At 41.2% G+C, this 27,052-nt stretch overlaps 2 protein-coding genes across 2 annotated transcripts; one reads left to right on the top strand and one right to left on the bottom strand.

Annotated features, from left to right (window-relative positions):
- The first annotated feature begins 3 nt into the window (after positions 1 to 3).
- nudt6 (nudix (nucleoside diphosphate linked moiety X)-type motif 6) lies at positions 4 to 19,315 on the top strand. The gene is made up of 5 exons (XM_085789223.1): positions 4 to 351; positions 1,281 to 1,484; positions 13,431 to 13,486; positions 17,449 to 17,503; positions 17,896 to 19,315. Exons 1-5 carry the CDS (start codon positions 102 to 104, stop codon positions 18,273 to 18,275), a joined length of 945 nt encoding a protein of 314 aa, XP_085645349.1. The 5' UTR covers positions 4 to 101; the 3' UTR covers positions 18,276 to 19,315.
- fgf2 (fibroblast growth factor 2) lies at positions 17,685 to 26,455 on the bottom strand. Its single transcript, XM_085789224.1, has 3 exons — positions 25,736 to 26,455; positions 22,968 to 23,071; positions 17,685 to 19,646 (listed from the first exon to the last, which is right to left on the bottom strand). Exons 1-3 carry the CDS (start codon positions 25,911 to 25,913, stop codon positions 19,461 to 19,463), a joined length of 468 nt encoding a protein of 155 aa, XP_085645350.1. The 5' UTR covers positions 25,914 to 26,455; the 3' UTR covers positions 17,685 to 19,460.
- Positions 26,456 to 27,052: the final 597 nt, after the last annotated feature.

The raw sequence follows: 27,052 nt of genomic DNA, 5'->3' as shown, positions 1-27,052 counted from the left end.
TACGTAACTGTCCTGCACAGTTGCACGCATATGCCGGTTGGAAACTGAGCCAACTGAACCATTTAAGCAGGATTTTTGAAAAACTGTTTAACTGTATTGACATGGCAGCTCGCGGCTTTGTTTCCAAACTTCTCCCGCTGGTGAGCGCGGCGTCACCTGTCCGCGCGCCGTTCAGGTGCTGCTCGGGAAGTCGTTACCAGTTACACAGCGTGGAGGGGACCGGCGGTGGTGTCGGTGGTGGTGGTGTCCTGACCGGGAAGCTGGACCGGTTCGGTGGAGTCACGGTGAACCTGGCTGACGTCAGTTTACCTGCGGACATCAGCGAAAGTTTATTTAGCGGATTATTACAAGGTTTGTTGACCGGAAGTTGGATGAATGAGGGACAGAGAGAAAGAAACAACATGCACAAGTTGCAAATCATTAACCGGGTGAAATCAATAACCATACAAGGACAGTGATTTACAGAGTTGTGCATGATGAGACTTGCAAGTGTGCATCATGCATGGAAGTACTACTTTGTTTCTCACATGAAACTATTCACTATTTTAAGATCCTATGTCTTGCATGATTTCTTAACTTCTCTTTATTAATCTGACCTAAATTGGTCAATGTAATGCCCATAAACGCCCATTTAAATGTTATATTATGTGCATCAAGGATGCACAATCCAGCTGCCAGCTAACATGACTGTGTTGAACCAACCAGCCATTGAAGCCTGCTCTTTAAATATAAACCAGTTTTGTTTGAGGTTGTTTTGGGCAATTTTTAGATATTATATTGATTATATATTGATTCATACAGTTTCTGCTTGATTTTGTCCTTATTCATATGTAGCTGTGATTTAACTACCCCACCTTGTTCCTGCACTATACACCATGTCAAATTGTCAAATGCCATTACAGTAATAACTACTTGGTATTACTCTCCATTTTACCCCCATACTGTAACACTCAAATTCAGCACTGAGTGTCTTACTTCAACCCAAAATTACAACATTTACTGGAAGTTAAAGTGCTTTTCTTTTAAATACCTTTTTCATTCTTCTAATCTTTCACAACATCAATCTGCTCCTGTAACATCAAAGCTGTTTCCACCAAACTGTGTCTGTTATTCATTACTGCATAATCTTTGTTAAATTTCCCATCTTTGCACAATCCAGTTACACAGAAATGTAATTTAAAACTATCTGTTGTTTTTCAAAATGTGACATCTTCCACATGTTTCCTGTTTAACTGAAGCAGCTACACACTTATCAGACATCTGACTTGTGTCCTCCTCAGAGTCTTTGGTGCAGTGGAGAGCTGAGGGGAAAGTAGCAGTGTGGCTCCGTGTGCCCATCTCCCTGTGTCGATGTGCCGCCGCCGCTTCTACTCACGGCTTCACTTTCCACCACGCGTCGCACGACCACGCCGTCCTGTCCCTGTGGCTGGGAGAGGGCGAGAGCAGACTGCCGGGGTTCGCAACTCACCAAGTGGGGGTGGCAGGTAGAGATGGTGTTTTTGACAAAACATACTCATTTCAATACCTTTTTCAACCACATATCACTGTCTTAACCAGCAGATGGAGTTAAAACTTCACTGAGCTGATGAAGACTGTGAAGTACAGCTAAAAGCTCCAGAAAAAAGGCTTGATTCAGGATTATATTGTCAAACCTACAGAGGCACAGTTGAGGATAGTGTAGGTGTGATACACAGGTGTATGCTATAACTTATTCCAAGTCCAAAATTTAGTGAATTAGTAAATTAGTAATTACTGTATTGACTTTGTCGCAGACTATTTACTGTTGTTAATTAGTCCTTTTTCTCCATATCAAAAAGATACATTATACTCTCAATCTTTACTTTCACAATACATAGTAGTACATGATACATGATACTCACCAAATTAAACACTCATAGATCTTAACATCATAAATGTGTGTAATTATTTTCAGCATAATTCAAGCATTATATTCTGAGAAATTAAAAAAACAGTTTTAAAGAAAAAATATCCTGTATATCTGCATCTTTAACTAGATCAACGCATGACCTCCACCACCATGAGAAAATATCACCCTTTGGGCAAACATCACACAATATCATCAGTATATGTGTAAAAAGAACTATAACAATAGAGCTGAAACAGTTAGTTTTCCAAGCAAAAACTTGTATTATCTTCTTTATTCTGTTTCATATCACTGTGTAAACTCAGCGTGTCTCATGTTTGGACAAACCCAGACATCTGAACACATCACCAGTGGCTGAAAACTGGGTGGATTTCTATTATTTGAGAAAATAACGTTCCTCTCTCATATGGTTAAATACTGCCCTCAGTCCACTCTCATATGAATATACTGTATAGCTGCATGTCTGAGTATCTAAAGCACTTAGCTGAGAGTTATATCAATAACTGTAGAGTAACAGATCATATTACCTTGACTGGAGGCGTTTATCCATGCAGCCGAGCCCTCTCTGCAGAGTCATCTATATTTTACCTCTGACTGGCCGAGCTGACCACAGACTCCCAAGACTCACACAAAACACAAAATCACTACTGAAACAGAAGCAAAGTTTACAGCAGCGATGAAAGCCGACATCAGACGACACCGAAGAGGAACAGAAATTATTTCTAAGTATAAATCAGTGCTGCAGGATTTTTTTGGATAACTGCTCCACCACTGAGTCTGATGAGGTTTAGGTGTTTTTAAAGATAAAATCCACTCTGTTGCCTCTTGTTAATTAAAAGATTAAACCCATAAACTGTGACCTGCATTAAATCTAGTAGTGGTTTGTTTTTCTGCTAGAGGTTGTTTGTGTGTTGGGGCTGCAACGTTCTGGATCATTTCACTTGCGTAAATGGAAATTCACCCATCTATTGTGAATGTGGAGAGAGAGGTAACAAAAGGAGGAGCTGCTGCTGCTGCTGCTGCTGCTGCAGAGCTCCTGAGCGTCCAGCAGAGGGCGCAGTGCTGCCTGCCTGCTCCTCCACCACACAGCAGAGAGATGCTCTTGAAGCATGTCAGAACATGTCCAGAGAGCATCCTTCCTCACAGAGGGATGGAGACCAGAGTTTCCCTCTCTGATGCCAGAACGCTTCCCCCGGCGACGATGAAACACAGATCAGGAATCTGAAACATGCGGCCGTCGAGATATTTGTTTCCTTACTCGTCTTAGTTTTTCATCATCTTGACAAAGACGGGGATCAACCCCCACAGTAGGGGCCAAAAACTCTGCAACACTGTGCAATAAATGTGAAACGACCGGCCAGATATTTAGTCCAATCAATTATCGCTCCACCTTTGATCACAGCGCCAATAACTGGACTTTACATGACATTCAATACATCTTCATGAAGCCTTCAGATATGACCTCATGCTTTTAAACTGTCAAACCTGAGCCCAAACATCAGCAGCTCGTACTTTAAGGTCAAGATGATCTTTTATCTGGTAAATAAGGAGGTCAAATCTTACAGTGTGTTTACAGTGACATGTAACTGAACTGAGTCAGATAAAACAAGAGGAAGTCATGAAGATACAGAGAAGTGAAGCACAGGATCTGATTTAGTTGTTAATGAGAGTTTACTGTATGTTTCTTTGTCCCTGAGGGGAACACATTTTGGTTTGGGCTGAATATATGAGTTAGATTAATCATGTTTTTATGCAACAAAAATACACCTCTCTGCTGCAACTGAACAGCCTTTGCCATATTTCTAGCACTTAGGGTTTTTATACAGTTTGACAGAGAAGTGGCAAAGTGAACTAACCCCATGGGTGAAAATGCTTCTGTTTCATGCAAATTATTTCATAAAATTCTATTTATATCAATTCTATCAATATCCTGTAAGTTAAAGGAAGAACGAGGAGTTTTGGAAAAGCGAAGCGTTTTCACACTACATTTATGAGCCTCCGCGCGCACCGTGAAATTCTTTGACCGACACAAGACAGACTATTTCATTCATCAAGAATTAAAGTCAGAGGTTCGAAGACGATCACATACCGTCGTAGTCCCGACCATAAACGGCAATTCGGCGGCGTTATTCTCATGACTCGCCGCAAAACCGAAAGTAAAGAACTCTGAAAGTTCTCCAAACCCTTCCTTGGCATGACGGTGAGTAGATGATTGGTGAATTATCGATTTTGGGTGAAATTAAGGGGGGGGGACTACAAAGTAATCTAATTACTGTAATCAGATTATAGAATATTGATCTGTGTTGATGTGGGCACATGTAGCCTACACAATATGTCTTATTTATTGAAGAAATTTTGTTCAAAATGAACAAGAGTCAAAGAGTAAAGAACAATGTAGCTGTCAACAAAGTCTAGCTTACATTTTCTGGGAGTTGTTAATGTTATTTAAATCAACGTTTTGTTAGACAACAATACGATGTTTAAATCATACGTAGTTGAGTTCTGACTTACTCAAACAGCTCAGCAATCGAAAGACAAGTATGACAAAGGAATTCACTTATGTCGACTGAAAACACTCGTGGAACTTTGAACTGCGTCCAGTTCTGATGAAAACTGGCAGGTGACCGTCTATTAGTTGTGTGGGTAACTGGCCAGAAGCATTTTGAGAGGAACCCTGTGTAACCACTTGAAATGTCCGTGTTACAACTGACCCCGCGTTAGGACGCACCACGCTCTCCCCTATTATAAGACTACAGTCAAAATGCACCACTGCATTGTTTGAGTTATATGTATCAGATCTAAACCACTCTGCTGCACCAGATTAATTCTGTTTCTTCCTCTGTGTCATTATAAATAATTATGTTTTCCACAGTCCGTTATTCAGCCATGGCAGGCCTGTGGATAGTTTTCAATGCAGGTTCTGACTTATAAATAACACCGGTGTTGGATCAGTTCAGACAGGTGACCTGAGCTCAGGTGTCAGGAAGGAAAAGACTGGATCAATGCAGAATGAATGTCACGTCAAATACCAGACTGTTGTTTTCACTGACTGTAGGAAATCAGCATTTGAGAATAAAACATTATGGAGGAATAAAAAGAAAACTTTGATTGTAGCATTTACAAACCTGCTCTTATTGGGTGGGCAGACCATGGCGGAGCCGTGTCGTGTCCATATGTAAAAGGTCGTGTCCGGAAGTTAAGCTACGGCAATTTGAATACATTTAATGTTGTGTTTTGTGTAAAATGATTTGTGTAAAAATCGGTATCAGTCAACCAGTAGCCTACTTGTGCTGCATTAGCTACTCATAGGCCTACTGGTCCAGAGAATTTCTTCAATACGATTCAGACCAGATCTTCGTGAGGACGGCCTGGAGTTTGCACACCCACAGCTGATGAAGGAAGATGACAAGGAGACGTTACACTGGACTGGCCTCTGGAGGACTGACTGACTTCCTCAAGACAAGGACATTCACCTGAATCAAGGTGACAGGCCAGAGCCATCCACCACCAGGCCTGGCCAAAGTCTCCAGCCATCTACCATCAGGCTAGGCTATAGCTATCCACCACTAGTGGAGGCCAGAGGCCCCAGCCATCCACCATCAGGCCAGGCCAGAGGCCCCAGCCATCCACCATCAGGCCAGGCCAGAGGCCCCAGCCATCCACCACCAGGCCAGGCCAGAGGCCCCAGCTATCCACCATCAGGCCAGGCCAGAGGCTCCAGCCATCCACCACCAGGCTAGGCTATAGCTATCCACCACTAGTGGAGGCCAGAGGCCCCAGCCATCCACCATCAGGCCAGGCCAGAGGCCCCAGCCATCCACCATCAGGCCAGGCCAGAGGCCCCAGCCATCCACCGCCAGGCCAGGCCAGGCCAGAGGCCCCAGCCATCCACCATCAGGCCAGGCCAGAGGCTCCAGCCATCCACCATCAGGCCAGGCCAGGCCAGAGGCCCCAGCCATCCACCATCAGGCCAGGCCAGAGGCTCCAGCCATCCACCATCAGACCAGGCCAGGGGCCCCAGCCATCCACCATCAGGCCAGGCCAGAGGCCCCAGCCATCCACCACCAGGCCAGGCCAGAGGCCCCAGCCATCCACCACCAGGCCAGAGGCTCCAGCCATCCACCACCAGGCCAGGCCAGAGGCTCCAGCCATCCACCACCAGGCCAGGCCAGAGGCTCCAGCCATCCACCACCAGGCCAGGCCAGAGGCTCCAGCCATCCACCACCAGGCCAGGCCAGAGGCCCCAGCCATCCACCACCAGGCTCCAGCCATCCACCACCAGGCCAGGCCAGAGGCTCCAGCCATCCACCACCAGGCCAGGCCAGAGGCCCCAGCCATCCACCACCAGGCTCCAGCCATCCACCACCAGGCCAGGCCAGAGGCCCCAGCTACATCATGGCACCAAGGAAAAACACTGTCACACTTGAAGATGAATTAGAGGAGATTAAGAAATCGCTCAACTTCATGTCAGCCATCCACCACCAGGCTCCAGCCATCCACCACCAGGCCAGGCCAGAGGCTCCAGCCATCCACCACCAGGCCAGGCCAGAGGCCCCAGCCATCCACCACCAGGCCACAGCCATCCACCACCAGGCCAGGCCAGAGGCCCCAGCCATCCACCACCAGGCTCCAGCCATCCACCACCAGGCCAGGCCAGAGGCTCCAGCCATCCACCACCAGGCCACAGCCATCCACCTCCAGGCCAGGCCAGAGGCTCCAGCCATCCACCTCCAGGCCAGGCCAGAGGCTCCAGCCATCCACCACCAGGCCAGGCCAGAGGCTCCAGCCATCCACCACCAGGCTCCAGCCATCCACCTCCAGGCCAGGCCAGAGGCTCCAGCCATCCACCACCAGGCCAGGCCAGAGGCCCCAGCTACATCATGGCACCAAGGAAAAACACTGTCACACTTGAAGATGAATTAGAGGAGATTAAGAAATCGCTCAACTTCATGTCAGATGAGCTAAGCAAAGTGGCTAAACAGCAAATGTTGCTTGATTTGATTGGCGAAATCAAGCAGCTAAGGAATATAATAAAAGAAAAGGACAATAAAATCAATGACTTGGAAAGAAGGATTGAAGACTTAAGCAGTACACAAGAATGGAGGATGTAATTATAAACGGTCTAGAGACACTACTCAGCTATGCCAGCACTACAACAGGCAAGAGCAAAGACGGGGAGGATGCACCAACAGAGGAGCTGCAAACACTGAAACGGCAAGTAATGAAATTTCTTGAAAGAAAAAATATAAACATTCATCCAAACAGTGTTGCAGCATGCCATACTCTTCCTCGTCTGAACAGTAAAACAAAACCGGCAATAGTGGTTCGCTTTGTGAACCGAAAGCATAAAATTGACCTATTGAGACAAGCAAAATATCTGAAAGGAACAGGTGTGTACATAAATGAACATCTAACGAAAAATAATGCTGAAATAGCCAGACAGGCACGGTTCTTGAGAAAACTGAACAAAATTCAAGCAACATGGACAAGAAACTGTAAAGTAATGATCCGGCTGAAGGGAACACCAGAGGAAGCAAAGGTGATTGTGATAAGAGAACTAAAAGACCTTGAACAATATAAATGAGAACATGCTGAGGTCACCAGGGAGTATCATTGCCAGAGTTCTAACTGTGTTTGATACAGTAATGATACTTACACTAAAACATGGACACTTGTGCTAGTTTAGTAGATGATTTAGATGATAAGATATACAGCATAGATAGGGACACAGACCACAATTTATCAATCCTCGACAACAACAGATGTGATTATTACACTGAGAACCAATTTATGGATAAGATAATGATGAAGGGAAACCTATCAGCAGAAGTTTAAATTGTAACTTACCCAAAATAAAAGACTACTTAAAACAGTTCAAAGAAAACTTTACTATAATTGCTATGTCTGAAATATGGATAAAGAATGATGAGTTGGATGAACTTCAGATTGAAGGATATGACTTATATAATGTAAATAGAAGAAATAAAAGAGGTGGGGGGGGTAGCTTTGTATATCAACTCATCCTTGAGGTGTAAAGTTGATAGTAATATGACAGCGATGGTTGATAACGTAATGGAAATTATAACTGTGGAAATAGTAAATGAGAAATCAAAAAATGTATTTGTGAGCTGTGTCTATAGAGCCCCAGGAACCAGTGTGGAGTCATTTACTGATATTATAACAGAGTTGTTTGATCAAAACCATACTGTTTTTGTGTGGTGATTTCAACATTGATATGGATAATCCTGGTGTTTATATGATTTTACAAATGCAATGTATGGTCTGGGTTTATTTCCAATGATATCTAAACCAACAAGAATCACTTCTCAGAGTGAAACTGTACTTGACAATATATTTACAAACATGATCGATGGAAAAGTACTGAGTGGGATCTTAATTACTGATGTGAGTGATCATTTACCTGTTTTTGCTGTACATGAAAATTATTGCTATAATGTCAAAGAAACCACCACAAAAAGCAATTAACAGATCTAAAAAAGCATTAGAAGCATTAAAAGAAGACCTTAAAATTCAAAATTGGGATGGAATATATGTTAATGATGTCAATGAAGCATATGATTTATTTATGAAAACATTCTCTGTGCTGTATGACAAAAATTGTAAACTGATGAATTTTACCAAGAGGGATGCTATTGACAAACCATGGATGACTAAAGGGTTAAGAAATGCCTGCAAAAAGAAAAATTATTTATATAAATGTTACTTAAAATCAAGGACACGAGAAGCTGAAGACAGATATAAGAAGTATAAAAATAAACTAGTAGAGATAATAAAAAAGCATAAAAAGGAATACTATGGTAAATTACTCGATAAAAATAGAAAAAACACAAGAGCAACATGGAAAGTAGCCTAATTAATAATGTAATAAAAAACCACAAAAATAAACCAATTATTCCAAATTATTTTGAGAAAGAAAATGTAGCCTATGCATTGAAGATAATACTAAAATTGTGAACAGTTTTAATGACTTTTTTGTAAATGTGGGTCCTAAGTTAGCTGCTAACATCCCAAAAACAAAGGGTGATACTACAGATGGAAGTCTAATCATGGACAATGTAAATAGCATCTTTCTTGGAAGGGTTGAAAAGGAGGAAATACTGAATATTGTTAAAGGTTGTGCAAACAAGGGATCAACTGACTGTGATGATCTAGACATGATTCTAGTGAAAAACATAATTGAATCTGTCATTGTACCTTTCACTTATATATGTAACCTGTCCTTTTCAACAGGAACTTTTCCTAATAGTATGAAAACAGCGAAAGTAATTCCTCTTTATAAAAATGGGGATAAACATGTTTTTTTCCAATTACAGACCAGTTTCCTTGCTTCCTCAATTTCCCAAGGTACTAGAGAAATTATTTGTAAATCGGTTGGATGATTTTCTTGACAAATGTAATATTTTGAGCAATAGTCAGTATGGTTTCCGAACCAATCACTCTACAGCAATGGCAATCATAGAACTAACAGAAGAAATATCCACTGCAATAGACAAGAAGGATTACTTTGTGAGCATTTTTGTGGATTTAAAAAAAAAGCCTTTGATACCATTGATCATACTATACTTCTTAAAAAATTGAGCAAATACGGAATCAGAGGGGTTGCTTGATGGGTATCAAGCTATCTAGACAACAGAAAACAGTTTGTACAGATAAGTTATGTTAAATCTGAATTATTAAATATAATCTTTGGTGTGCCCCAGGGGTCGGTCCTTGGACCAAAGTTGTTTATACTATATATCAATGATATTGTTAATGTATCTAAGATATTAAATTGTATACTGTTTGCAGATGATACCACTTTTTTCTACTCTGGTAAAAATATAGAACATGTGTTGAGTGTAGTTAGACAAGAATTTGAAAGAATAAAAACTTGGCTTGATATTAATAAATTATCACTTAACTTTGATAAAACAAACTTTATGATATTTAGCAATAGAGAAAAAAGTATAAATGCTCCAATTATTATAGATGGTGTAGAAATTAAAAGAGTCAGAGAAATAACATTTTTAGGTGTCATGGTTGATGAGAACTTGAGTTGGAAATCACATATCAACTATACTAAGAAGAAATTATCAAAAATTATTGCTCTGCTACATAAGACAAAATAGTTGTTAGATGAGAAAGGATTGTATATTTTATACTGTTCCATGATTGTTCCACATCTGACTTACTGTATTGAAATATGGGGAAATGCCTGCAAATCATTTACACATTCAGTTTTCATTTTACAAAAAAGAGCCATATAATTAGTAGGAAGCATTAGAGAACACGCAAATCCAATATTCCTTCAGTTACATTTGATGAAATTTCAGGATCTGGTTGACTATAGTATACTCAAAATAATGTTTAAAGCTCACAAAAATATTACCAACTAAAATCCAGAAAAAATTTGAAAAAAGAGAAAGTCATTATAATTTAAAGGGAACAGAGATATTAAACAAACCGAGATTCAGAACTAAACTGAAGGAACATTGTATCTCTGTGAGGAGTCAGTTTATGGAACAGTCTGAACAAGGAAACCAAAGAAGCAAGATCAAACAGTATATTTAAAAAAAACAGTTAAAAATAACATGATTCAGAAATATGACCTAGTGTAAATGTAATAAAACCACACGTAAAGGTGTATACACAAACATGTGCATAAGTGTCTGCGCGTGTACATGTAGGTGTGAAAATTTTTGTTTGTATGGATTTATACACAGATATTGGTGTTTATGTATTTATTTATGTGTATATGTGCGCATGTGACAGTAAATTCATATATGTGTCTATACTGCATGTAGCATGTCAACACTTAACAGAAATGTACTACGATGATGAGTAGCTGGCTGGGCTGCAGCCGTCCAATTTATTTTATGTCACTTTTGTTGTAAACGTTGTTTGTTGATGTTTTTCTTCTTCTACTTCCATTTTTTCTCTGCTTGGATGTAGCTACTATCTAATTTGTGAATTAATTCTTTGTAACAAGGGGTAGACAGTATAAGTTAGCTTCTTTCTGCCCCCTTTCACTCAAGAGTTACAGTATTGTCATTGTTTATTTTATTTTTTGTTTTTATGCTTGATAAATGAATGAAATAAATAAATAAACTAAACTAAACTAAATTATTTAATGTGATGCTAAAATGACCTTTGGCCTCTGGAAACAGGATTATTAGTCAAAGTGGTCACAAGAAATTTAAATTGCTTCATTTAGCTGAGTAAAATATTACACATCATCATTATTATTGTTGTTGTTATTACTACTATTAATGACACATAATTATACGTGGTATTTTTAGCACATTTTATTTATTTATTTTAGCAGTAGCTCAGACAGGTTAAGTAAATGAACTTCCTGTGTCCGCCCAACGACAGGACGACTGAATGAGCCGCTCTTCGCAGGAAAATGACAAAAAAAAATACAGTAAAGGAAATATAAAGGAAATATACACACACACACACAAATTAGTGTCATTACAGTGAATCACACAAACGTTTCATGGTTCAGTGCATCAGACAGTGACTCATGAAACCGTTAATAACTCACTCTCATAATACTGCGTGTGTAAAAACCACAAAAACTGAAGATTAATCTTGTGCATCAACAGCAACTGATTATTTTTCCCGACAATTTAACGAGCAATTTGTATAACAGTGTAAAAAAAAAAGAAAAAGGAAAAAAAAGACGAGACATCAAATTGTATTTGTGGCCCAGAATTCAACTGTAACCTCAAGTGATTAACATTTGTTAAATAACAACCCCTCTGGGCTTTTTCCTCATAATTCCTATCCCCCCCCCCCCGCTCCTGTTGAGCAGTTTGTTTCCTGGACTGAAGGCTCCATAATGATAGCCTCCCTCCGCAGCAGCCAGGCCTCCTCCGGTGAAGCGCCATATGGCACGGGGCTCGGGGATGACATCAATTTCCACTTGGAAGTCCAACTCAGGCCTTTAGGACGACCCATCCCTCTTTACACATCTGTGACATTCATTTAAGGAGGCCCGTCTCGCTCCGCTCGGGCAGACGGAGCCACCGGAAAAGAAAGTGGCCCGCTCTCCTTCCTCTTCGTCTTTTCTTCGTCCCGGGCTGTCGACAGCAGTGCATAGCTGCCCCTCTTAGTCACTACCTGCTGAAAAGAAAAAACCCACTCAAACAAGAGAGAAAAATGTTAAATGTTGGAGTGGGAGGTCGACATCATTCACAAGCTCAGCTGAGTCACTGCAACTCTGTTTAGACTCAGTGAAGAATTCTGCCCTCACTCATTACCTCTTTATTTCAACCCACTGTTCTCAGACGTTGACGTATTTGAGTCTTATTATGATGCATTATAATACTTCACTGGAACTGTTTTTGTAACAGTGCCTGTTTAAAATTATGTAGTGTTGAAATTAATGTAAATAATCGACAATTTTACAGGATCTATGGTTCATGTGGCTACTTGTGGGTGAAAGGATTATGGCCCAAATCTGCAGTCGCTGTCAGATTTAACAAGTTTTATTGTTGTTGTCTTTCACCTCAGTGTTTCACAGTCCGATCTACAGCTTCATTGTTTTGGTTCTCAAACAGCAAACAGACAAAGCTAGCATTAGAAAAGTGTTGGAAAAAAAAAAAGACGAGCGTCGAACAGCTAAAATAACCTTTTCTACATAGGTTGAACAAAACACAACCTAAAGGAGAGTGAATACAGGACGTGAATTTATTGGTTGGTTAGAAGCTCGACTCCAGGACGCTGATCTAACTCTGTGTTACGAACAGGTTTGTTATATCAGCTTTTAAACTGAGGCCAATGTCGTGTTTACAGTTTGTTTTTGCTGCCCCCAAGTGGCCAGAAAATCAATTGTCGCAGATTCAAGGTTAAATTCTCAGTGAGTTTCAGTCAAAGTCTGTCGGAGCCGAGAATTTAAATGTAAAACCTTTACAAAAGCAAAACTGGAAGCTTTCTGAAACAGTCAATCGTGCTCATAATGCAACAGTTGGCCAGGTGTGCTCCACCTCTGTTATTTAAGCCTTGATCCAAATATTCTAGTTTCATGGATCTAAGTGACATTACTAACAGCTTTGGGAAGAGACTGTCCGACAGTCGGCACTGGTATCGTCCAGCAGTTCCTTCACTTTCGTTTTAAGTGTGAAACAATGTGAAGCAGCATTTTATTACTGTTTTATTTTTGGGACTTTTTGTCATCACTCTAGTGAAAAGTCACTTCCAACAGTTCAAGAAGTCGAACAAAGTTGAATTCCAGTCTTCTTAACTACGAGCAACAGGCTCAGAAGTCGCTGCTACTGTCGACTGATTAATCCTCAAAGACAAAGTGTGTGTTGTCTTCAGGCTTTTTCCTCGACACTGTGCAGGTTTTAACCTGATGATTAACTGCGAGCTGCGCTGCCAGTAGGTCTCCCTTTAAATTGTTCTCACAGTAACTCATTCAGTGCACAGAGTGGGGATCGGATTACTGTGTATACTGGGGCAAAGTGCTTGCATAATACATAGAGTGAAAGTTTCAGCTTTTTTTTCTTCTTTTTTCTTCTCTCTCTCTCCCTGCCTTTAGGTGCAGTCGTCGACGAGTCCAATGGAAAAGTTCTGGTCGTCCAAGACAGAAACAAGGTACATATGTCACACACTGTCACACCACTACATTCATGGAATGGACTGTGTCGGCCATAGAGAACATATGGTTTCTTTACTTTTTACTTTGAATGCATGCTCATAGGTTGAGTTTCACTTTATTTTCTATTACCCCGATATGGCCGATATTTATTCATTATATATCGATCAGATTAAGTTATAAGGTTACATATGAAACATTTAGAGCATCTGTTACATGGGGGAGACATTACATTATATCTGATTATTTCTTTTCTTCTAGTAAAAGTAGTTTGCAGCTTAATTTATTGTTTGCCTCTAATTTTATTGACATTTGTAAAAACAGAAGACGACACATGTTCTGTGTTGTGATGGGATGGACCAGACTGGTATGACACAGAAATAAAAATTATTAAAATAACATAAAAATGAAGCTTTAACAAAGAGCAGTGACTTTTTAAAATACAGGTAGGGTTAATAAGGCGGAACAGCAAAACAGCAAAAAGCAAAAACATTATTAACAGAAAATGTTAATATTGACATATTTTGTCCGGTGCTGCTCCCTCCATCCTCACTAATGATGCTGCCGCTGCTGCTAAAAATGTCTGATCAGTCATGTTTGTGTAGTGAGTTGTGTGTTGCCTCTGTTGACCTGAAAAGTGGGTGGAAATCCTCTCGGGCCCCCCTCGGCCACCTCGGCCCCCCATCTCACATTCTAACATAGCTCCACACAACATTAGTCGACCTCAAGCAAACACGGTGTTTACTTGGGCTGAATGCCCCCAAACAGCTCAGTGAGTGTGTGTTTGTGTCGCGCCTCACAGAGCCTCGCTGTGGTGCTCAGGTTGTTACGAGGTTCACTCACAACAGGCCCCTCTTTTTTAAAAAACTCTCTCCACACTGATCTGTTTGTGCCAAAAACGAGATTGCGACCAATTTGCGAAAAGCGATTGCACAATGCTGCAGCAATTTGGAAGCCAATTACGTTTTTAGAAACACCAGCTACCCTTAACTTGATATAAACGAGGCAGTGAGTAAAGAGCCTCTTCAGTGTTATTTGAAACAATATGCCCATTTACACAGCATCACCACAGCGCTGCAGCTGCACATGCCAAAAAAAACAAAAGTCAAAACTGACCAAAGTGAAGCATCAGCGCCAAACAACGACGACAACAACAACAACACTGAACTATAAGAAAAGCATGTTAAACTTTAATCTGCCCTGTCATAAAGAGTATCTGAACAAAAAACATTCATTTAAAAATATAATGTTGACATATTATAAATTAAACAGTCACCAAAAAATGCTTTATAGGTAATGGGAAAGCCTGTTTGTTTAACACAACACAGCAACATGAACTCATGAGCCATCGGTCATTGTCAGGAGGAGGAAGAGTTCACATCTCTACTGAGGAAGAGAAGAGAAAAATAATCTGTGCCTCAACAGAATCCATTAAGACTCTTTTGTAACGCTGCAAAACTTCAACAAAACAAACACAAAACTATCTGCAGAGTCCAGAGACCACACACAGTATATCTGCAGTTTGAGTAAACATGATAATAATGATTATTTTAGGAAATTTCAGTGATTAAAATCCTTTAAATTCATTTCTTTATGATAACTACACAACATAAAGGATTAATTCAACATTATTAAATACTTACCTTACCGGTAATTAATCACATATAAATGTATGTTATTTATAACTCTGGAGTCTGGATCAATAAGATCATATATAACACTTCATTTATCAATCAAATATTATTTCAATTACAAACTATTTAGATCAACATTTGTACATATATAAAGGTAAAGTAAAGGTACTTTATTTGTCACATATACAGCTAGTACAGTGAAATTCTTTCTCTGCATTTAACCCATCCCTGAGGAGCAGTGGGCAGCCGACTGCGGAGGACCAACTCCAGATTATGAGCCAGTGCCTTTGGTCAGGGGCACTGACTGGAGGATTAACCTAGCCGACATGTTTTTAGTGGTGGGGGAAACCGGAGAACATGCAAACTCCACACAGAAAGGACCTGGGCCGGGGATTCGAACCCAGGACCTTCTTGCTGTGTGTTAAAGCAGAAGTAAGCGATCCGGTCGTTTTGGCTAACTTCTTGTCAGCCGATGGAGTTAGCAGTCCCCGCCCTCGTCCCTACGTCACCACATTCACGCGCATCCCTTGGCTGCACACACAGAGAGGACTGCCCCTTTATGCCGTTCTCTCTCCTCATTGGATAAAGGTTGTAGGATACAAGGAAAGTTTTCTCCTCGGCTTACAGCAGAGCAGAGTGACTGACAGACCCGTGTTTCAGACCAAACACTCTATATAAGTGATTGCTGTCGGAAAGATTTAACTATTTAAGACTTATATTAACACAAATGTTCCGCTTACTTCTGCTTTAATAGATTTATTATATATGATCGTGTTATTTCCGGAGTTAAATATTTCTAACTGTGCTAAATAACTGGTTTTTGTTATTGATGTAATACTTGATTGATAAGTGTTAGATTCATAATGTATTGAGTATAAAATACAATAATTTAACACAATGTAGATGATCTTATTGATCCAGAGTTGAACATTTATAACTGTGTTTGTAAATTACATACTAATTAATATAGATTAACTAATGTTTAATAGTGTGTAGTTACTATAAAATGTTTCTTATTTGACTCGATTTAATTCATCTTTCTTAAAAGTCTCTTCGTAAAACCAGACTGAGCAGATACATGGTCACTGTCTAGTCTGGATCTGATGGTCGATTGACAGAACTGAAGTGAGCGTCTTTTCTGGACTTAAATTTTTAACAGGACATGTAACATGTGTCCCTCTGAAGAACCTGAAGAGTTAATGTTGATGTATGTTGATGGCTTTTGTCCAGAGGCAGAGGGAAGCAGTTAGAGGTCTGGGAGTGTGGGGAGTGTTTTATCTCTATCCTCCTCCTCCTCCTCCTCCTCTCCATCGAGCTGTTTACTGGAAATGGGCTTTATAACAGCCTGGCCCTTGGCAGTAGAGCGTCTCTGGCAGAGCGAAGCCAGTTCAGAGCTCACGAAGGGTTACGAACTTCCTGAGAGGAAACCAGGACATTATCGCTCTCACATCAGTACAAAAGACATCTAAACAGATCCCTGGTGGCCTCAAGGTAATTTCATCCATCGCACAGATGAGTGATGTCATATCATAGCTGAGTGTTTCATTTAATCACGGTCCGATGACATTTACGCAACATTTCCCTGTAGGTTTGGTGTGAACAGTTTGTGTATGGCCGGCGCGTTGCCCCCACACGTCCTAGAGATTATTATTATTTTCGCATTCATGCTTGAGAGCTCCCGTGGGAACGAGAGCTTTTACTCTGACAAACCACACCAATTACACTGATTAGAGTTACACAAAATCTCTTTATTTTTTCCTTCGTACCAGCACAATGTAGAAACAGCTTCCAAAAATATAGCATTCTGTCGACAATACATGAAAATAAATGCTGTAGTGCACTTGAGTTCCCCCACAAAGATGAAATGAAAACAGAGCGTAGCGTACAAAATTCGTTAAGTAACTACAAAAATATATATACACACACACACACAACACTGACTTCATAATTTAACCAGCAGCAAACTGTCATTAAATATCAAGGATAAGTGGTGAAAACAGTTTTTTTTTTCTTTTGGAAGACACACACTTCACTGCAGCAAAAGTCTCCAGAGTGAGGCCCCAAATATAAAATATATAAATGAAAATGATGCTCAGATCAGAGCAGTGAACATCTCTCTCTCTGTGTGTGTGTTTAATTATTACTTCAGATACATAAGACATTCCCTTTGTACACATCTTCTACTGACAAACTACGGCCTTAAGTAAGAACGTTATACTGACATTTTATTTTCTGCAGTGTCCGTGTTGAAGCTACTCCTCAGAAACATTTACAGCAGTGCCATCTATCACTACATGGATGTTAAAGTTTAACTCTTTGACTTGCAGACAAAGAACGCCTGGAAGTTTCCCGGTGGTTTGTCTGATCCAGGAGAAAATATCGGTGAGTGTCGCTCAAAAACAACAACAAAAAAAAAACTAATACAGTACCTCTATAGCTAAAGTCTTTCAGTTTCTCTATTATGATTAAAGGTGATACATTTACATTCATTTGAACTTTACAAAATAAGGCACATGATATATATATGCAAAGAGTTTCTCCTTATTCACCTTCTTTAAGATTTTTTATAAGCAGCTTTTATATAATGTACATGACCCAAACCCAGAAAGCAGCGTCAATGTTTGTCTTTACAAAAGAAATATGTGTTTTTCCTCTGTGAGGCGACTCTGACGAGGGAAACACGGGTGTGTTTCTTCTGGTCATGCTCCTCTGAATGCCTCCACATCTACTGTGCTCAGACACAGACACAGTTTACACATGTCGATCTCTCTCAGGGGTCACTGCCGTACGGGAAGTCTTCGAGGAAACCGGCGTTCGCTCAGAGTTCAGGTCTCTGCTCAGCATCCGGCAGCAGCACAACCACCCCGGAGCGTTCGGCATGTCCGACATGTACATCATCTGCAGACTCGGCCCGCTCACCTACGACATCAACTTCTGCACTCAGGAGTGTCTGCGCTGCGAGTGGCAGGACCTCGCCGAGCTGGCCAAGACAAACGACACCACGCCCATCACGTCTCGCGTGGCCAAGCTGCTGCTCCACGGGCTGGAGCGAGGCTTCGACAGCATCGACCTCGCCATGGAGGAGCTTCCTGCCGTCTACTCTGGGATGTTCTACCAGCTGTACCACAGACAGCTGCCAACACAGAAGTCCTAGCCAGACGGACGGGGTTACACAGCCTGTCATGGCTGAACTGTGTGGGCACATGGTCGTCAGCGTTACTCGTATTTAAAGTGTATTTAATGACTGGAGTTAAAGTTTTCTCTGTGTTTGACACACCGACTGTTACTGTTGAAGAACTGAAGGCTGGGAACTGGTGCACCTTCACTTTGTGAACGATGCCACTGTGGCACCTGAAACAATCTCAGACGGTTCATTTAACACTTGTTGGCGGCCATGTTGGACGTCTACAGCTGCTTCATTTTTAAAGGTACAGTTCTGAGAGTTTATGTATTCTTGACTGGGAACAAATGATTTCACAATCAATGCTGACTTTAGCTAATTTTAGCACATTTGCTAGTTAACAATATGAATTCATTATTAATGATGTCTTGCCATGGTAGCCTATTGGCTAGGTAAAGGAAAAAAAAGTACAAAAGCAAGGAACCTGCCTTTTAATGAATCATTGTGCCTCTGTGCAATTCAACATTAGGACATCTTGCACAAATCTGTAGCTATTTAAGAACAATATGGGAACGTAATTGTATCAGAAAATGAAGACATGTGTAAGAAGCCTACAACAAACACTTTAAGTGTCAATATTATGATTAGTGTGTTAAAAGAAAAAAGAAAAGGTAGAAAAAAACTTGATTTGAGTGTGTTCACTGAGTTTAGTTTAGTTCTCTTTAGTTAGTGAAATTTTAAGTTAAAAAATCTAATTTTAGTTTTTGTATTTATTTTTGTCAGATTCATATCCTCAAGTCATGATATTTTAAGATTTAAGTACATCTACTTTTTCCTGCTGATCTGGGAGACTCGTCTTTTAAAAAGAAACTCAGTTGGGTAAAAGGTCACAGGAAGTTTCTGCCATTCTGGTGAGGTGCACCTGAGCAAAGCACCTGGTTCCAGTTGCATTACTGTAGCATTTAGTTGATTTAACTGGGAAGTGGCTAGGTGTGAATGTGTGCCACCGTTTGGAAGTAAAGCTGAATAAGAGGAGATGTGCTCAAGATTAGTAAAAAAAAAAAAAAGAAACAGACTGAACTGTCAGGATGTAACAGTTGGAAAGGATCACAGCTATTTAAGGCAACACTCTGTCGTCACTGCTGTCACATCTTCCTCTTCTTCTTCATCATCATCGTTGCCACTAAGACTTTTAATATTTCTCGTTCAGATCCCAGATTAGCACTTGGCGGACATCGGGAGAAAGAGAATGGCCTTCTGACCCGGTCCAGTTTTGTTTCCAGACTTGTACTGGCCCGTCCGCTTCAGTGCCACGTACATGTTCGGGTACTTCCTGGAGCGATAGGTGTTGTAGTTGTTGCTCTCCAGACGCTCCAGGAAATGGCATTCGTCTGTAGCTCGTCTCTGGAAAGAAACAAACGGAGAAATGTGAGAAAACTGTGCTGCTGCTTATTTACAATACACAAACAAATGGGAACTCATCACTTTGGGTGCTGTTTGATTAAATTTGTTTCATATAGTATGTACTGTACTGGAAATGGAAGAAATTTGTAATGCTGACATTTTATGGCATTAAATTACCACATAAAACACCCAGTGCTAAATGTCACCTTTATTTTGAAGGAGAGTGTTGGACCAGTGTTTCTCTCTAACACAGTGAAGACATTGTTTTATTTGTTTTATTTTTTATTTTATTTTTTTGAGACCATGTCTGACCAGGAGTAATTATGTAATTAAGCTGGTCATTTATTGTCTTGGTTCAGCTTCCTTGTATTTTGATCAAATATTAAACCCAGAGGTGAGTGAACTACAAGTCAAAGTAATCAAGATGTAAAAGATAAAGTTGGATTTGATGCAAATATAAAATGAAAAACAAACATCAGAGCTGACACGACCTCCTTTCTTGACATTATTCTTTTGTAGAAAACATGAAGAAACATTAATTACACAACATCTGGCTAAAATCTGACTGTCTGGCTGGGCGTTAACTGCCCTACACCCTGTCCCACAAGAGGCTTTTGTTTTAGTTTCTGTTTTTAGACAAACGTGACCAATGAAGTTATAAGTCAGAGCACATTTTCTGTTTGTTTGCAATAAACATGGAGGATGTGTTTGTTAAATTCACAGAAATGTTCAGAAAGTAAAGGTCCAACATTTTTCATTTTCCAGTATTTTGTTCAAAGTGTTGATCCATAAGAAGATTTATTTACCATATCATCATATTATATCATATTATGTGGTTTTACATCTCCTATGTCAGCCTCTTTTTTAGAGCTTTAGTAAGAACAGGTTGGTGTCATCCAGTCAGAAGAGAGTAGGCTCTGGAGCTCTCTTCTGATTAGATCACAGTTTTCATAGTGTTTTTTTTTTTTAATAAAGCAGATATTAGATAAACTCTGTAAAACAAACAATCCTGCCAGGTTGGATGGTGGGTCCAGGTGGGCGGGGCTTGGTGACTGCACAATTTACATATACAAGCTGTGTGCATTTCTCTGTGGACTGAGGCTTTGATACTTTCACAGAACCCAGAGCTGATCTATAATAAAAAAAAAACCCACAGACATTTACCTTCATACATCATTGAACCTTTAATTAAGTTATCAAAAGTGCTGGGAAAGTGTATTTGAAAATCATTAAAAGCATTATTCAGCTGTGTAAGTTTGTCAAAGGTTTCGGTTGGAATAAACTCTGACGAAAACTTCAAACTTGCTCAGATCTTCATCTCATCAAAAGAAAAGTTTTAACTCAGTTATAAGCCGGTGCATGTTCTCATTTGTCCAGGTCATAGTATTTCAAAGGAGGTTAAATCGAAAGCAACTGGACTTAGTTATTTGTCTAGGAAGACGTTTCACCTCTCATCCAAGAGGCTTCATCAGTTCATGTAGCATCTGACCAGGCTGGGACTGGTCCAACTATCTGGTGTGGAGACTCAGTTATAGTAATAAAATGTGATCAGTCAGGATCTAATAAATAGCAGATGGTTCCTGACTCAGGACAATCCTAACTTGAGACGCATCTCTCAAAGGTGCTTAATGATTTTTCATCAACATGTGTTATTCATCCTATTGCTTAATGGTAATGTTTCTTTTTTGACACAACACATGGTAATAAGAAGAAAGTGTCTTTTTCTCTTGTGGATGTTTTTAAATGATTTTCCACATTAGAGCCAAAGTGGAGCAGAGCGACGCCCTGGGTGGCACCTCACTGCCGTGGCTTCTCATTAGGAGGAAGTGCCTCTTACAAATTACATGGACTGCGGACAAATCACAACCACCAAACCACATCAGTCGCCAACACTTTACACTGCGTCAGCACCGTCAACACTGTGGCACCGGGCCAGCTGTGGTGCCCAGCTGCTGTTGGCCACTTCTCATAAACACTCAACAAAATATCTTGCATAACTTCATAACTTTGCATAACTTCGCATACTATATCTTTTGTGGAAGAAGAAGAGGAATCCTCCACTGGCCAAGTATGTTTTATACACATGGGAATGTGACCTGTGCATTTAACCCTTGAGCAGTGAAGCCAACAGTGTTACGCACTGTAAAAACAACTTGTTTTCTTCAAGTTCATCTGCAGCACGTCTGGATGGAAGTGGTGAGAACATGTGTGCAGTGTCTCCACTTTGTTTTTAAGAATTTTTCCTATGAAAAATCTGATTATTCAACAACTGTGACCAGCAGCCAATATAAAGTCTCATTGTCCTCTGGTCTATGGGATAATCTGTCATTTCCTGAAAACTTCCAAGGCTCTTAAAACTCCAGACAGACAAAAAGTCAAGACTACATGTCGACAGTGAGACCTTCCAACAGACAGAGTGCACTCTGTGGAACAGCAGACGTCACGGGTCTAATAATGACCTTTTTGCAAAAGTTCAATAATCTCTAAGATTTAATTCTCTTTTCCAATCACCTGTGTCTCCTCCTGCTGAAAATTCCTCATGTCCTTCAATTCCATGTTCCATAGACGCAGCTCCATATCCTTGTGATTGTGATTCTGCTCTTGTCTCTCAGACCTCCTACTGTACGGCTCCCTACACCATCACCACCCTGGCATTAGGCCATGCCCCAGAAGATTAAAGAATTTCATAATAAAAGCCTTTGAATACAAGTCTCATAATTCTCCCACTCACTTTTGCTCCGACACCTCAGTTTATTTTGTTTCAAAGCCAAATAAGTTGTTTGTTATACACAAGTGGTACTTAATTGAGTGTTCGGTTTGAGTCCTGGAACATACTTTGATTTGGATTTTTTGGACTCAAAGTCCTGTCAAAACAAATAAGAGAAGTGTAGATGCAAAATAGTTTTGTCTCTGTATATCTCAACAATACTGAATCACAAATCTCTATTACATTTAGACTTGGGCCTATCTCAATGTTGTGGTAAATCTTTTCTCTTTATTTTAAGCTCTGACTATGACCAACGTGCGTCAAGCTCTAATTCTTTCCCTGCGAGGGAGGATGTCTCGTCAGGTGGCTGGTAAATATTTAGTTTCCAAAACACAGCAGCCTGAACGCTGCATGTGACAGACGACTGGAAGACATTTAGATGAACAACACACATTTGTGAGAAAGAAAGAGTAACACTGTAATGCATTCTCAGGAAGTGATACTGAATGATTTTACAGGAATGTCTCTGGATAAAACAAAAGTAGAACAGCAAAACAGGAACTAAGTTGTTTTATTTATTTTTTTATGGAATCATTATAACTCAGGTCACTCACCGCTCCAAACAGCCGTCCATCTCTGTTCATGGCCAGATAGCGGTTCGCACAAACTCCCTTGATCACCACCTCCCCCACGGAGGTCGCCTGGAGTTGAAGTTTTACTAGGAACAAACAAAGATAAAAGTTTACTTGAATGAGCAAAGACACAAAGAATTTTAAATTTGATCATGAGTTTCAATTAAGAATATATTAGATTAAAAATACGGTTCAATACATGCAAATTTATATTAAGGAGTAAACATCTTTGTCCCTGGATAAGTGTAGTTTTTGTATGAGTTGCACTTTCTTGTTACTGTAGGTTTTGTTTTAAGTCATCTGACGTTTCTACTGAACAAAACGAAAATCACAGTTAAGATGTTGTGAGTGCTGTTTGACATTCAGAGCCAAAGAGAAACAGAGCAGGAGACTGTTTCTTCAAGAGAAACCCCAACAACAATACTCAGAGATAATGATACGTTGACGCAGAGAGCTGCTTTCATTGTTTTTAGGGCACGTTCGAGAGGAGGCTGAAACGGCCCCATATACCATCACAGGCTTTAACATGCTGGCAGTAAAATTGCCCACTTAGCCTCCACATCCTGCAGACATGCTCTGGTGCATGGACCAGTGGTCTACAGTGGGTTTATCAGAGCTGCAGCTGTAGCAGCAGCTGGAAACCAGGAGTGAGAATGAAGCAAACTGTAACAGGTCCCATAAAAACCAGTGAAGAGGCTATAAGCTCCAGGAACGGGGGCAAGTTGTCTGTTTTATTAAAGAGTCAGATGACTCAGTGTTGATCTCAAATATACTGATTCATGAATATTGCAAAAAAAAAGTCTATATTTTAGATTCAGAGGGAGTGTGGTCTCTCAAACATTAATCTGCTGCAGAAGGATCTAATTCAGTGTGAGCCACAGTTGCCAACGTCGATTCTAAGCGAAAATAAACAGATCTTGAGCTGCATCTGCAAATAACTCTGGTTTTAAAAATATTCAAAAGAATGAAAGCCTTTCAATGCTAGCAAATTTTTATTGAACATCATAGCTGCCTGTTCTGTTGAAGCTTTTTCTCCATGTTTATGGTTGTATTTGCAGTTACTGTATGAATGAAACAGCTAATACCAGTTGTAACACGAAGAAGCTGCCTGACATCGGCCACCAGGCAGTAGCATTTACAGTCCACCGTGGGCAACAGCAGAGCTGACAATACCTGATGTCTTCCTCTTTCATCATGTTTGTTATGTTTTTCTCTTTAGCCGAGACGACACTTTGCCAACACAACTTTACATGAAGCGAAACCACCAAAAAAGGAAGCAGAGGCCCTCGTGAGGTGAGCGAGGAGGATCTGTCCAGAATTAATCCACATTAAGACTTTGGATAGACACACATCTGTCTGCAGTTAAGCCGGCTGCCTGGGTGATTCATATCACAGATCAAAGAGGTGTTCTTCCTCAGAAAGAAACAAAACGTATAATTAGTCTCAGTGTGGTCAGATGAGGCATATTACACCCCACAGCTATTGTGAGAAGAGGCAAACTTTCCCTTGACCGTCGTTGTTTCTGTGCCGTTCGGACAGATCTCTAACTGTCCTGCGGTGGCTGATCTGAGGCCAGAAGTATGTGGCAGTGAAGATGAGCAGTGTTGTCTTTGGAAAACTGTGGCACGAGTAGCAACGAAGAAATACTCTCGTCTGCATCAGCACAAAATCCCACGTGAGGATCCCTGGATGCGCTGGGCCACATTTCCAGCTCTAACTGGCAGGTATGTTGTGTTGTCTAAAAACCTGGCAGGTCTGATCCAGCTTCAACAAAAGGAGCATTGATGAAGCTCAGCTCGGATCATGGTCACTCTAAATGATTAACACTGATTCCTGTTTCGTGACTCATTATGAATGCATTTATTTCACAACTGAGAGGAAAAAAACAAACAAACTAAAGTTACCACTTCTGGTTCATTTCTCATCAATGTGTGCGACTGAGGTGTAATTAAATTAAAAAGGTAACTGAATTATTCTAAAAATATCTCCTCCCCTCTTAAAGTGCTTCCATGTCAGGCATCTGTTTTGGACGCACCTGCTTGAAACGTCACACCGGATCTCGGGGGCAATGTGTTTCCCAACTTGTGTTTTCCAAAGAAGAAATTCAACGTTCATGTTCCCCCAACTCCCCTCCCACTTACTGATGCAACTTAGGACACACACTAAACAGTGTTCAGTGATAGAGAGGCACCGAGGGGTATCACAGTCATTCAAGCCAAACAAGCATAAACATTATGATGTTAAAAAGACTAAAACTTTCTACATAAATATTGACTGACGGGTGGTACAGATTTGATAATTATTATCTTTCGTTATTATTAGTGGCTCAAGTTCATAGACCTCAAACAGTGACAGGGACCACTAAATCAGGGACTCGCTCATCCTGGTTTTTAACTCCATGTTGTGCCTTCTTGTGTGACGTAAACTTCACAGTGAGCAGTGTGAATGGCTGTGACTCAGCAGGGTGAACTAGGTTTACTAAAAACATAACTGGCATATTCCATCAAAGTTCCCATTGATTGAGAAAATCTGAGGCGTACTTTAATTATACTTTCCAGAGGTAGAACTACACACATTCTCAAATGGAGAATACACCTCAGTGAGCTGGAAAAGTCACATCTTTCCTCCATGATTTTTTTCTTTTTCTTTTTTTGCTTCACTCTTACTTCCCCGTTGCATATTAAAAAACATAAAGAAGCTTTGTGTGCAGTGCAAAGCAAGAAGAAAAAAGGGGGACTGGAAGCACTTACTGTGGGGGTCGTTCTTCTCCCGGATTCCATCCACTCCCCCGTCAGACCTTATCCTCAGGAAGAAGCCCCCGTTTTTACAGTACAGCCTTTTGGGTTCCTTGAAGTTCCCGGGGGGAAAGCCGCCGCTGCCGCCGTCTTCAGGTGTGGTGGGAAGTGTTGTGATTTCTCCCGTGGCCATTCTCCTCCTCTTTCCCCCGCGTCCTTCCCGGCGACTGCTGCTTTCGTCTCCTTCTTGAGAAGTGCAGGAGCCCCACCGTGGCCTCCCACCTCCCACTAACTGCTGCCTGTTCCCTCCTCCCCTCCTCCACACTGCTTCACACAAACTGATTCTACTTAACCCTAGAGGTCAGTTTGCTTGAACGACCCCCCCGCCCTCCTCCTCTCAGGGCAGCAAGTGCCCTCTGAGTCCTGAGAATCTGAGGCAGGACGGACTCCTAGAGCCGAGCGGCCTGGACCTACCAGCAAAGCTCTAAATCGACCATTTGGAGCTGCTCGTCTGCAGTTTGTAGAGCTGACAGCTGCTTTGCCAGTGTACTCTGAGCACACTGGTAGGGGGGGAGATGCATGCGGGTTCCCCCTCTCTTCCACTCTTCTTGCAGGGAAGTGTTTAAAGCAGGGCAGCTGGCTTAGATCTGTGTAGAAGGCTTTCCCCTTTGGGCCTCAGTTCGCATGCGCCCTAGGAGCACCAACACACACATTCACATGCTCACGCCCACCAGTGCTCACTGATTTCACCAACCAGGCCAGGAGAAGTTGAGAAGGGAGAGGAGGGCAGTGAGGGTGGGTAGGGGCGGGGGGTGGGGACATGCAACTTGATGTCACTGAGACCTCTTCAGAGAGCCAAGAGCAGCAGCAGCAGCCAGCCATGTGAACAGAAGCAGAGCTCTCATTCATCCAGTTTGTAAAAGAGCAAGAAAAGAGAGAGAAGGAGTCTCAGTGATTCACTCTGAGCTATTCATAGGTTAAAAAAACAACAATGTGCAGCAGACCTGCCAGCAGGCTTAGATGAAAAAGCCTCCATCATGAATGAGTGGTTTTAATTGCTATTCTCAACTCCCTCAGAGCCAGCTGAATGGAGGATCAGCGATGGGAGTTATTCATGCAGGATCCGTTTCCTTTTTGATTTTCGGACCAACAGCATCACGCATCTGTCAGAATAAGCTCTCGCTGGTCGAGGCTTCTGGGTAACTGTTACCACATCAGAAACTCATGCTGGATCGGTAGAAAGTCAGCTGTGCTCTCAGCTGACGTCATGTTGGTGTCCTCTGCGAGACTGGTCAGCGAAACATCTGACATCCAACCGCTGCATTATGGGCG

The sequence above is a fragment of the Trachurus japonicus genome, chromosome 10 (genome assembly GCF_045865225.1).
Source record: "Trachurus japonicus isolate A0001 chromosome 10, Traja_1.0".
In the NCBI taxonomy this organism is placed as follows: Eukaryota; Metazoa; Chordata; class Actinopteri; order Carangiformes; family Carangidae; genus Trachurus; species Trachurus japonicus.
The sequence above is the reverse complement of the archived record's forward strand: the minus strand, read 5'-3'. Positions and strand labels throughout refer to the sequence as shown.